At 39.0% G+C, this 13,955-nt stretch overlaps 1 protein-coding gene across 1 annotated transcript; it reads left to right on the top strand.

Moving 5' to 3' along the window:
* The first annotated feature begins 2,100 nt into the window (after positions 1-2,100).
* On the top strand, positions 2,101-11,810 carry LOC128257990 (hormone receptor 4). Its single transcript, XM_052989366.1, has 2 exons — positions 2,101-3,274; positions 6,981-11,810. Exon 2 carries the CDS (start codon positions 7,000-7,002, stop codon positions 9,415-9,417), a length of 2,418 nt encoding a protein of 805 aa, XP_052845326.1. The 5' UTR covers positions 2,101-3,274; positions 6,981-6,999; the 3' UTR covers positions 9,418-11,810.
* The last annotated feature ends 2,145 nt before the right edge of the window (positions 11,811-13,955 follow it).

Genomic DNA, 13,955 nt, shown 5'->3' with positions numbered 1-13,955 from the left:
TTAAAAATCAATGATTTGAAAAACAATATTCCAAATTGTTTTCCAAAAAATTGTATATAATATTTTAAAAACAATAATGATTTAAATGCTTACTTTCGGGCCGTGAAACCAATTAAAACCCTTAAAAAAAGAATTGGATTGAAATTAAGTATATTTAATTCCCTTAATTTGTTTAGACAGCTTACCGACTTATTGATTGTCATGCAACTTATTAATGGGAAAATATTTTCACAAAAAGCACAAACTGAGTAGAGGAAAAAGAACGCTTAAGCCCACCCACTTGCGCCTACTAATTCATTTCAATAATTGAGCACCTTTTCGACTGCCTTTCGTGGCCCTTTTTCACGGTGGGTAGGGAAAGGGGCTCTATTAGTTTTGACATTCATTTGACAGTTTGATGAATGAATTAAGCACACAAAGGGCGCAAATATTTATGAAAGAAAGTGGAATAAATGCAGGAAAAGCTGCGAAGAAAGAGTTGTAATAGAGAGGTTAAAGGGACAAGGAAACAGCAAAAGAAAAGGGGCCAATATTCTGAATGGCAATCGGAGAAAAAAGGAGAAATATTCAAAAAGATTTCTATCGCTTGCACACAATTTACCTAGCTTTTTTTCCAACTTCTTGGCCTTCTTCTCGGCCCTCTCTTTTATTTCCCTATTTTCTTGCTAGCCCTTAAGTATCTTCGTAACCCCGAGGCCGCCAATTTGCTTCCAATTCCTGCTTCAAGTGTCTGCGAAAAACGAAAATTTTCGCCAGAAAGCATTAGGCAGATTCGTATCGTGGAAAACAATTTTAAATGGCGCACACAAAATGCCGGAAACCAGACACAAAATGTTAACGGAAAGGGAAACAGACGTTTGCACACACATACACACACAGCCAGACACCCACAAACACGAAGGCCCTTGGAATGTGTTAGTTGACGCAATTTAAATGGTGAAAAGGGAATCCAAATCATATTTGATGATTTATTTCAGCTTCTGATGGGCATATGAAATTGCATTGCTGTTTTATTTGATTGTCGCTTAATACTAGTAAATTATATAAATTTTAAAGTAAACGCTTTTTTAATCTCATAATCTTTATTTGAGCTTTATTTTGGACTAGTAATATTACAATCCAATATATGTACCGCTTATACAATTATATCAATATCAATATATCTTTTTAAAACTTAATAAAGGTGCAGTATATTTAAAACAAAATGGCATGTAGTTTTGTATACTAATATAATTACGAAAATATGTACAAAACCGTACAATTATATAACTCAGATACAAATTTTTCAAAGGGTAATCGGTTATATATATTTATTTTTTAAGTACGCACAAATTGGCATATTAAGTGTGTTCGTTTTATCTATTTTGTTTAGTCCTCTCCATGGCAATTTACATTTTACATTTTTAATTTATAAAATTTTTTTCTTAGCGGGGACACCATCCGAGGCAGAGAACCAAAAGCCCAGACACCATCCATTACCGAGTACTTGAGCAAAGACAAACACCGATAGTTGTCCGAACTTATCGGAAAATTATCTATAAATTGGATATAATCTTTAATTTTAGTACATTTTTTGTTTAAAGTTTGGCGGCTAAATTTCGGAAACTGTTTTCCGCATTGAAAACAAGAGAAAGCCTTCAACAATCGTAAGGGATTTAGGAAATCTTAAGTCAATCGAGGTAAAATCATCTTCTTAGCTAACTTCACATCTCCTTTTAGTATTGCAAAGTTTCTAGACATTTACAAAGCGGTTTGTCACAAACATTCAAATATTTTGGTGACCTATGCATCTATGCTTACTATTATTCATTCCACATGTTTAGTTTAAATGTAATGTATGATATGATATGATATGATATGATATGATATACTTATTTATAAGTATATGTTAAGAACATCATATCTTTAAAACAAAAATTTTTTATATAAGGTTTCTTGTTAGTCTTGTTATTAATAAATAAGCCAGCTTTGATTTAGTTTAACATTGTTTTTGCATTTTGATTTTAAATTTGTATTTTTAGAAAATTTTATATAATTATTTTTCAGGTCCTAAAATATTGTCATCACATTTTCCACTCCTATCGATATACCCAGAGAACCGGGTGACAGCCCTAGCGGGCGAATAATTGGTATGAAGGACCACACTCGACCTGGTCACACTGCTCTGCAATGTTCTCAGCAGCAGATTTGAGAAAAAGTGGAAAAATAACAAAACAAACGTGCAAAAAACGGTGAAAAACGCGACGCGCAATTGCAGAACGAGTGCACGACCAGCGGGCGATTAAAACGGCGTGCGCGAAAAAGCGGAAAAAGCTCGGAACAAAACGAAAAAAGTGAAGAGCCATCATCACAGCGACGAAGATGAGCGAAGAAGAAGAAGCGAGGCAGCAGCAGCAGCAATAATAAGTTGTTCTCTGTGCGAGTGAGAGAGTGCAGCAGAGCAAAATAGGGGCATAAAAAACGCAAAATAAACGAAAATAAGAATCCGAGATTGCTGCGAAGTGAGTGTGCACAACGGTAAAATCCCGTTGCCCGCACAAATCTACCGCCCCGCGTGCCTGTGTGTGTGTCGGTGTATCGGTGTCGCTGTCCGTGCTGTGTGTTGGTGAGATTTCCCATTAGTGTGCGAAAAACAAAAGCCAAAAAATCGGAGGAAAGAATATATAGAAATCAAGGAAATGCAATATAGAATCAGCCGCCGCCGCCGTTGCTGCGTGCTGTAATCCCAATTGGACTCCCAATTGGAGGCACACTCTTCCGCCTGTATGTGTGCGTGCGTGTGTCTATGTGAAAAGAGGTCAAAGGCGCAACAAAAGTTTTTCACTTTTCATGCGGTAACCAAAAAAAAAGCGCAAATAAAAAAAGTGCCAACCAGCTGAGAGCGCAAAATACAAAAAAAAACAACGTCGCAGTTTTGCGTTAAAACAATAAACCAAGTATCCAAGTGTGCGTGCGCGTGCGGTTGTGTGTGTGTGTAAGAGCGAGGCGAAATAACGCAAAAAAAAACAATCAGTTGTTAAAATAATCCCTCAACAAACCGATTTTCGGATTTAACAGCTCTCGGCTCGCAAACAACTCAAAATCAAATCTGGTTTTATCAGGCGACGCAAAACAAAAAAAACGCAAAAGGCCATAACAATAACAACAAAAAAAGCGCCAAAAATTAAATTCTTCTATATGAGATTTTAATCAAGCAAGAATCCAATTTGCATAGCACAAGAGCGACAGAGAGAGCACGAGATCCAATTGGAGTTAGCGGCGAACGAGAGAGAATGTAAGTAACGCCTCTGTCCGTTCGTTTTGTTTTTGCCGCCTCTTTGCTTTGCACACTTTTCTGCAAATGTTTTTCCCCTTTTTACCCCTATTATTTTCCTTCAACTGTTGCGGTTGCGCCGCGCGATAAATAAACAAACATAGAAAATTATTCAAAAATTCCAAGCAACGCGCGCGCCAGTAAAAAAAACTGGCTGATAAGTAAATCTCAGGAAAAGATAAAAACGGGGAGGAGATGGAAAGTGAAAAAGCGAGGAAGAGGCCCAGTTGGGCCATTCACATAAACACAAAATAAAAATGTACGATTTTTCCTTTCATTTTGCTCCTTATTCATAAAATCAATACTTTTTTATTGATTAACATAAAATAATAGCTATTTTTACATTAATTAGTTAAATGATTTTTTGAACAATTTTGGACAAGATTATGGTATTTAAATTTTATATAAATAATTTTCAATATGCATTTTCAATCAACGTTGAAATTACAACTTTTACTTTTAAACTTTTGTTACATACAAATTTAAGCATCTATATTACCAACTATTTTAATTTTGATTTGATAACAATGTTTTATTTTCTGTGCAGAGAGTACTCAATAACCCATTTTTATCGGTCGCAGTTTATTAAATAATTATTGAATGTCATTATCGATTCGTGGGAATATTTCCGCTCTGCCCAACAAAAGCCTCCCCTTAAATACCAACCCCCCAAACAAAATCCCCACTCCCTTCCAAAAAGTAACTCATACCTTTGTTTAGTTTGAGGCGTGCTCGGCCTTTTTATGGCCACAATTGCCGCCTCGGCCAAAAATGTGAGTCGCATTCGAAATCTCTTCGCTCCTGCATCGCGGTTAAGCCATAATGGGCCTTACACTTCCTTTATCAGCTGGGATTAGTCATAGAATAGGGTAATACAAAGAAATAAAGATAGTCACGAAGTGGAAATTTAAATCAGAATAATAACACCCATTTGGGTTTTTGAAAAGCAAAACAATTGGTGAACATTCGGTGTGGATCCATTACAGTTTTTTAGACCATCGGAGCACTTTTACTTAAAATTTATCTTGTAATTATACTTTAAAATAAGTTCAAATCAATAAAAAAAATATGTAGAATTGTTTTTTGTTTAATCCAAGATCAAGCAACTTAATTTTCTGAGTATATCACTAAGCCATGTTTACCATGTCTAAAATGAGCCAGAATTTAGCTAGAATTAACACGTCCAAAACAACCTAGCAACATTTTAAGTCTAATGGCACAGTTCCAAGAAAATCCCATTCATAAAAACTCAAAATGATAAATTAAAACTTAACATGAATGAAAGGCGGGTGAAAAGTACGCTTAGAAATTGGACTCCCTCAAAAGAAATAACCTCAATCGATTTAATTGAGCTGTTCTTTTCGTCACCTGAACAAGAAATCGATAAGGTTAAATTATCTAATGGTTGAAATTAATAAGCTTGAATTAGGGGTTGGGTTCAATAAGTGTGCGGGAACTTGAGAGGTTCATTCAGTTAGCGATTGGTAATTTCTTAGGGAAAACACGATATAATTCCAATGAATTTTCCAGCTTTAATAATTCGCAAAGATTTCAAATTCGTCACCGTTTTATTATCTTTATTCGACTTCCGTTGCACTCCTAAGATCTGTTTAAATAAGTTTTTCCTACTATATCAAATAGTGACACTACAATGAAAAGCATAGAAATGCTCAGAATATAATCGGCTTGTTATAAAATGAGTAATATTTGAATTATATACCGTAGAATTGTGTACAACATTATTTAAAAATGTTTAGAATAGAAGAATAATAGTTTTCATTTCTATTTGATGATTTTTATTTAAACATCAGTTAGTATAATTATTAAATGTAAGAATTTGACAACTATTTAATTATTTAGTATAAGAATCTTTGACTCTACCGTCTAGTCAATTTAACTAAGGCTGTAAAGGTAAATAAACCTTTGGTTGGTTTAAATAACTTTGACCAATATTTACATAATTCACTATCATGCGCGGAAACTACTATTGTTTGCCGTACCATATGTGTAGGTACATAAGTTTACCAAATTGATAAGAACTGTACCCATATTTTTATGTCTTGCTGAAGATAAAGAGCCATTTTTGATTTTAGTTCGCCTAGGTTTTTTTTTTTTTTTTTTTGAGCGGTTATTTCTTACCGCTTTCAGGCTTTTGTCAACGCATCAGACGAGTATTATCATCATCATCGATCGAATCTCATCGAAAAGTTGTCAAAAGCTGTGGAACTGGTTTATGGTTTTAGTCTAGAGGAAGCTACAAATATATGGAGCATAATCTGAGCTTCATATTTTTGGGAAAACGTGGCTAAAAGTTGCTAACGAGCAGAATGCTTCTCAATTTTGCACTGTCGCGGAACCGAAATAAATTAATACAAAGACAAAAAGATTATTTCGTTTGCTACGCAATTCGCGTCATTTGCATAATGCAGCTGCAGGTGGCGACGAAAGGCAGCACACCGCACCGACCTGATCAAACCCCTCTTAAGACAAGAGCCCCAAACCCCAACCAGTCACTTTCAAAGACCTATAAAAACTTGTTGTTTGCCCTGCTCGTCGCTTTTTCCCGCCCTTTTTGAACACTCGGCAGATATAAATCGCATATGTACACATGTTCGTACATATGACACTCGTTATGCAATGGCATTGAAAACGAGTGAAGAGTGTGGGGCAAACCAAGACCGGGACAACCGGGCAAACATTACTACGCATGGCGTGGACCTGAATCCGAATCCGAACCAGAATCGGCATCGGAATCCGAGTCCGAATCCGAAAGCGATTGCGAATGCGAGTTCTGACTGGGACTCGGACAAACGTCGACTGTTTTGTATCTGTATCTGGCTTATCAGCAAGCCGCCCGCTCGACTGACAAATTGATAAAAACCTGAATGGGGGAGGGGGTTTCACGGGTGGATGCCGCCCCACTGTCAAAACATTTCCATGCCCTTCGCCGACAGATATAAAAAGGGGGATAAAGGTGCGCGCCTCAGGGAGCGGAAATGCCTTGAGATGGAAGAGCTAGCTTATGGCAACAGCTTGGAGGCTCCACCTTTTCACGTATCCAGAGTTGACGATTTTAAGGCTTTGCTACACTTAAAAATCATTATTTTTCGACAATTTTAATCTATTATTTGCATTTAATGCATTATTAAGATTTTTGTATTCGGATATTCGGTTATTTGCGTATATCGGCAAATAAATAAATATTTTTAATTCAACTATTAAACCGAGAAGAATTTTTTTATGAAATAAATTGAAAATAATTGTTTGTTAAAAATTCGTTTAAATTATATCATAGCCATTTTTACATGTTTATTTTGTAGCAGAACAAGTAACATTATTATATTTTTTATTCCTTAATCAAGCAATTTTATTAGTAAACGTTGTTTTGAGTATATTTTTTCTTAATATTTGGACAAAAGATATAAATCCAGGGAATTTATAACAAACCTGTAATCCACCCAACCAGAAAATATATACCTACAAAGTAACTAATAATGGAAAGTACAAACAAATTGTTGAAATCACTTGCTAATAAATTAAAATACTCTAGACATTAATTTACCAATCGCAAATATTTTCCTTTAGCCCCTCTTAGAAAAAGCAAAACGAACGATACCTCTAGAAAAGTTATTAAATATATAATTATCACATAGATTCTTTATTCCAGACTATTCCAATCCGCCACAATGGCCAATCCGCGGAAGTTCAGCGAGAAGATTGCGCTGCAGAAGCAAAAGCAGGCGGAGGGAACGGCGGAGTTTGAGCGGATTATGAAGGAGGTGTATGCCACGAAGAGGGACGATCCGCCGGCCAATCAAAAGATTCTGGAGTGCCTGGGCGGTGGTCAGGAGGTGAGCCAATCCTCGCCAGGATCTGGCAATGGGACTGGAGGCGGTGGCGGCAGTGGTTCGGGCAGTGGAGCCAGCGGCGGTGGAGCCTCGCCAGATGGCTTGGCAGGCGGTGGTGGAGGTTCCCCGACGGCGTATCGCGAGTCGCGGGGACGTAGCGTGGGCGTCGGACCCATGCGGAGACCCTCGGAGCGCAAGCAGGATCGCTCGCCCTACGGCAGCAGCAGCAGCACGCAACAAACCCTTGACAATGGCCAACTGAATCCGCACCTTCTAGGTCCACCCACTTCGGACAATTTGTGGCGGCGCTCCAGCTCTGATTCCGCGCTACACCAGACCGCGTTAGGAGCGGGCTTCGATACCAACGTTAATTCTATGTACCAGCAGCAGCAGCATCATCAGCAGCAGCAGCAACAACAACAGCCAGGCCAGACCAGATCTCACTCGCCGCACCATGGGATTAACAGGACCATGAGTCCGCAGGCGCAGCGCAGAAAGTCACCGGCTCTGCAACACCCACAGTTGCAACTGCAGCAGCTTCAGCAGCAACAGATGCAACAGCAGCACCAACTGCACCAGCAACTTCAAATGCAGCAGCTGCAACAGCAGCAACACCAGCAACAGCAGCAACAGCAGCAGCAGCAACAGAACACGCCATACAACAACGCCAAATTCACGAACCCTGTGTTCCGGCCGCTTCAGGAACAGGCCAATTTTGCCAACACCGGCTCCCTGCCCGATCTCACGGCTCTGCAGAACTATGCCCCCCAGCAGCAACAGCAAATCCAGCAGCAGCAGCAGTTGCAGCAAGCCCTGTCGCCCGTCATGTCACCGCACAATCACCGACGCGAGCGGGATCAGTCGCCCAGTCCGTTTAGTCCGGCGAGTGGAGGGGGAGGAGCGGGCCCCGGTTCACCTTATCAGCAGCAGCAGCACTCGCCCACCGGCAACACGCAACAACAGCAGCAACAACAACAACAACAACCAAGCAGCTCGCCGCACCTGTCTTTTACCAATCTGGCCACGACGCAGGCAACTGTCGCCACGTTTAACCCGCTGCCAACGCTGGGACCGCACAATGCCACCGACTATCGCCAGCCACCGAATCCGCCTAGTCCACGCTCTTCTCCGGGTCTGCTGAGCAGTGTTTCGGCCACGGATCTGCACTCGAGCGCTCCGGCCAGTCCAATACGCCAACAGCAACAGGCCCAACAGCAGCAACAACAACAGCAGCAGCAGCAGCAGGCACACCAGCAACAGCAACAGTTTGATAACTCCTACAACAGTCTGAATACCTCGTTTCATAATCAGTTTGAGATCTTCTCGCTGGGCGACAGTAATTCCTCACCGGAGCAGCAAGGTTTCGCCAATAACTTTGTGGCCCTGGACTTTGACGATCTGAGCGGGGGTGGAGGAGGTGGTTCGGGCGGTGGCGGCGGCGGGGGCGTTGGAAGCAATGGAGGAGGCCTGACCAACGGCTACAACAAGCAGGAGATGTTGGACTTTAGTGAGCTGAGCGGCAGTCCGGAGGCGAGTGGGAACAACAACCATATGCGACGGGGAGTGAGCAACCTGAACAACAACGGGTTAAGCAACGGTGTGGGACCCACGCACAATGGCAGCACAAATCTAAATGGAGCGGGGAACAACAATAGCAGTAGTGGAGGTGGTTCGACGCAGGATCCTTTGGGCATAACCGCTTCCCCTGTACCATCGCCCCTAGGCTGTCCCAGTTCACCACTACCGATACCCATGTCGGCGCAGACTTCGCCACAGCAGCAACACAACCACCACCACCACCACCAACATCAACAGCAGCAACAGCATCATCAGCAGCAACACCATCAGCAGCAGCAACTATCGCTATCTTTGCACCATTCGCCACATCATTCGCCCATGCATTCGCCACACCATGGGAATTCACCGCTGTCGAGCAGCTCACCAGTGAGTCACAATGCCTGCTCCAACTCCAATGTGGTGATGAACCACCACCAGCAGCAGCAGCAACATCACCACCAGCAGCAACACCACCTTCAGGGATCCTCGCAAAGTCACACGCCGACCACAGCGAATATTCCCTCGATCATCTTCAGTGATTACTCCTCCAATGCGGATTTCTCGAGAGAGATATTCGACACACTCGATCTGGATCTGGGCCAGATGGACGTGGCCGGGCTGCAGATGCTCTCCGACCAGAATCCCATCATGATCGCCGATCCCAATATCGAGGACAGTTTTCGGCGCGACCTCAACTGATACTATGAGGAGGCTGTTGCGGCCATCGAGAGCGGAGTGCTGCTGGAGGAAGACTACCAGGCGCTGCTGGGATCGGAGGCGCTGGCAGATGACCAGGTGGCCACAATGGAGGCTGCCGCAGCAGCAGCAGCAGTAGAGACAGTTGAAGAGGCAGCCACAGTTAGCGACAAGGACAAAAAGGAGCTGGAAGTGGTAGAGCTTTTGGTGTCTGGAGTGATGGATGACCTGGTGGACTCCAGTGACTTGGACGAAGAGGTGCGCAACTTCTTCTTCTAGACTGCAAGCCTTCCATCGATTTTGTCATCATCATAACGGTTGGGACTTTCAGTTTCAACAGATATAATAGGAAGTGAATTAAGTTTTTTAAACACATCTACTAAAAAATTCGAGATTAAATGCCATATTACTTAAGCTTATGATTCACAAGCTTAATGTGAAGTAAATTAAATTCGGAAACGCTGTCACGGGTTATTGTTATGTTTATAAAAGTCACTTCCGCATATTCATTCTGAAACTGAAAGTTTTTTAACTGGCCTCAATATTGTTATCTCGTCATCGTCCGTGCTTTCGTAGCTAGCTCTTTAAAAAAAATTAAAAAAAAATGAATTGACTCGTTAACCCATAAGTGTACTTGAGTGTCTTTTTACACCCTATTTCCTGAAAAATACCTAGCACCCCTGAAAAAGCGAAACATATTTACAGCGAGTCTCAGATTTTACTTAATTACGCACATAAGTCACTATACAATTTACACACTTAAGCTCTTATTTCTGTATATAATACAAAACCTGAAGGGAAGAAAGCGAAAAGGATTAAAACCAAAAAGTGTCTTAGACCAACGACCAAAATTATATTCTTTATACGAAAATGAAGAAAACTGGGAAGAGGACGGATTTAGAAGAGCCCCTCTAAGCAAATTAATTCCGGATATGCCATCCACCCCGTTTCCATTCGTTTGTTTGATCCAGAAAAACAGCTAGCTAAATACGCATCTACGTGCATCTGTAAAGCCCTTCCTAAATTACAATCCAAATGTGCCGTCGAAGCAATTATTAGATTTTAAGATGCCGATATCGAAACCGATCCCCTCAATGCTGTAAAGTCTTCAGAGTGTCCCCCCGCGAACCCTTTTCGAATACAAAACGATAGATAGGTGTATATTCGAGAACCTTCTTCATAAACTCAGTATCACAAACTAAACGAGTATATAACCATACAGACAAACGCATATAGGTATATAGCTGAATATATCTACTGATATATAGTTGATAGTCCAGGCACAAGTGTAGTTCACAATTGGAATCCAGTTCCAGTGTCCTGCTCCGACAAATTTTACGAAACCAACAAGAATCAAAAGCGAACTCAAAACCACTAAAGAAAACTTAAAGGAATTTTTTACGAGTCTTTAACAAATAGTAGATAGGATTTTCCATTAAACGTTTTCCGTTTTCCGAACACTAATTATCGAGCATGGAACTACGACTACTACCATAAATACCCAAACCTACTTAAATCCGTTGTTTTTTCAAGTCATTTTTATTACGAAAGTAAACAAATATTTAAGAATCAAATCAAAGAAAGCTTTATGGCCAGTAACCAACAATAAGAAGAATGGAATAGCTAGAATAAGGCGATTCTAAACCCTGCATAATATATACTGTTTATAAATAATAAGACCCCCTTAAAACACACACATAAATCATTGAGTCTAAATTACTTAATAAATGTAACAAAAACTTAAAAACGGGAGAAAAAAAAACAAACAAAATAAATAGCGTCAAAAGTGCAAAAGAAAATGTTTTATTTAATTCGAGTACCAGAACTTCTTATAAAATTACATAATAATGGTTAATATTAGTAACATGCTAATATATCCCCAACAAAACGATTTCCTTTTTCTAATTATTGATGTTAAATTCTAGTTATAAACTAAAATTAAATGAGACGAGATACGTGAAAAACTTTACAAGCGACACACAAAAAGCGAAGCAAAATAAAAAATACATATATAAATGTAATTTAATAATGTAATTTATGTGGGAAACGCGCAAATATATATATATACTTATATATATATAAATAGATTGATAACATTTGTCTCTGCTGTTTTGTGCTAAAATATACACGTAAATAAAAATAAAATCTTGAAGAATTATAATAATACTAGATAAGTGAGAGAGGAATGCTAATTATAAATTATACTATTATTATTATACGATATGTACTAAGTAATTGTGTATGTAATATATAATTACATTTATAAAATTAACGGTACATCAACAACAGCAACCCGCAAAACCGAGGAGAATAAGCCATAAGATTATATTCAATGTAATAACACAGTTATTTGTTTCAAATAAATCTTAAATTTGATTTTAAAGTCCAGTAAACAATTATTGAGTTTTGTTTTGATAACATGCGAGGGATTATAAATAAATATTAATTGGTTTTTGCTTATAAAACCAATGTTATCAAAGCTAACATACACAAAAACGATCAACAAATTTGTTTTAATGGTTAAATATTTCAAGACGAGTAAATATTATCTTTATCGTTACTTCCATTACTTCCATGTTTTTCTGTGCATTGAACGGCCAACCACCTGTTGTTCCAAAATTCCGTTTACGTGGGCGACTGCATTTCTAGGTGTTGGAATGATCGCACGTAAAATTATGTAAATTTATAAAAAAAAAATAGTAATCAAGCACATTCATTAATTGCACACCCGCTCTCTCAAAGGTGCAAATGTGTGAGTGAGTAGTTTGTGTCTTTGTTAATAAGCGCGACGCAGTTGTGCTTTGTGTGTGCTAAATTTAGTAGTCAAAGTTCAATGCGGAATATTGAATAACTGGAGGAGGCACTATGGCTTAAATACTACTCTTTCAAATTCTACTACTTTTCCAGACAACTTGGTACAAATTTGCACATGTGCCCCAATAGAGAGCAACGGATCTCAAAAGTCGGAGAGCAAACAACAAATAAAATATTCACAAGTGCGTAAGACGTCAGCTTGGTTTAACAAATAAAGCAAGCAGAAAAATTAAACAAGCTGTTCGTAATTCCAAAATCAAGTTTTCGATCTTTACGGCCAGAAACTTATAAACAAGAAGAGAGAGAGAGAGCGCCCAAGCTAGAAACTAATAAGGCACACTGAAAGAAATTTTAATCTCAATAAGTAAAAGTGTGTAAATTCAAATTTGAAGTTAAGTTCAATCTCAATATATATAATTTATTTAAAAAGTATATCAATACACTTTTAAGATCATCATTGGCAGCCAGTGATGTTGTAGAATCAATTCTTAAAACATAAACAATTTCCGACTTGTGCAATACAGCTTTTCCATAAAAATTCTTTAATTCGATCCCTTACTACTCTTATAATTATGATAAGATAAGGTATTTATTTATAATTAATAAATTTGTAAACAACCAAGAAAACTCATTTTACTAGCCAATTATGTAAGAACAATTATATATAGATAGATTTTAAAATACAGAAAAATAAGATGATTTTTTTCTCTGTTAAGAGAGAGTGTAGATTGACTAAAACAGTCAGAGCTTGCGTGGGAGAGCTGATATCAGCGGCATAACGGTAAAGGGCAAGCCCTACATGTACTAAACCAAAAACATACCGCCAATACAGTCAAGCCTCTTTGCCCAAAATCAACATTATAGCTAAAAATCGAAGCATTTTAATTGAAATGTTTTCGGCTGGTTTTTATTGCTTACTTTGTTTACTTTTCACACTCGTCTGTTTAATTATAATGTTAACAGAGGTTGGAGCGGCCCCAAACATCTTCTGGGGGTACGACTGTAGTCACTAAAAGCGCGAAAATCGAACGGAAAACGTTAAGGCGAGATAGCCAGTTGTTTATTGTTATTTTGTGTTCATGTTAGACCTTAATTAAGTGTTAAAATGGCATGAAATTAAATCTGCAAGTGTGAGTTAGCTGGAATCGATGACGCTGTGACGATAACGTCATTATCGTTATCACCCCCAAGCCACTCGAAAGGCGCAAATGTTATCAGCGTTCGCACTCGCACGAGAGCAACAACAACAGATTCCAGTCGCAGTCTCCAATCCATACCCAGAATCGGCCGACATTATTCAGCCCCGTCCATGCTTCAATCTCTTTCAACTCCTCAGGGCCTTTCGGGACATTGCCATTGCTGTTGCGATATTGCTAATGCTATTGCTACAGCCAGCTGGCTCTATTCGACATTCCTACAAACAGCAGCGGTCAAATAAATAGTAATTAAATAGCATAGGGAGCATTAGCCCGTTAAGTACCCCAAGCAACAGAAAAAATCACACTAAATTTAAGAACCTATAACATCACTCCATAGAATAACTTATACCCACATAAGTGGGCCTACACTCTCGTTTTCTCATATTCATAGTAAGCCAAAAGTAAAGCTTAAGGTGCCAAAAATCTTTTAATTAAGAACATAACTTGCGCACTTTGATACTTCTCGTTATAAAAAAGTTCACGAAAGTTAAAAAATTAAAGTGGATGAAATCAAGTGAGTAAGACCAT

This window comes from Drosophila gunungcola (genome assembly GCF_025200985.1).
Source record: "Drosophila gunungcola strain Sukarami chromosome 3L unlocalized genomic scaffold, Dgunungcola_SK_2 000002F, whole genome shotgun sequence".
In the NCBI taxonomy this organism is placed as follows: domain Eukaryota; kingdom Metazoa; phylum Arthropoda; class Insecta; order Diptera; family Drosophilidae; genus Drosophila; species Drosophila gunungcola.
The sequence above is the reverse complement of the archived record's forward strand: the minus strand, read 5'-3'. Positions and strand labels throughout refer to the sequence as shown.

Excerpts from the sequence above, each read along its gene's own strand:
- LOC128257990 (XM_052989366.1), top strand. The coding sequence starts at position 7,000 with ATGGCCAATCCGCGGAAGTTCAGCGAGAAGATTGCGCTGCAGAAGCAA.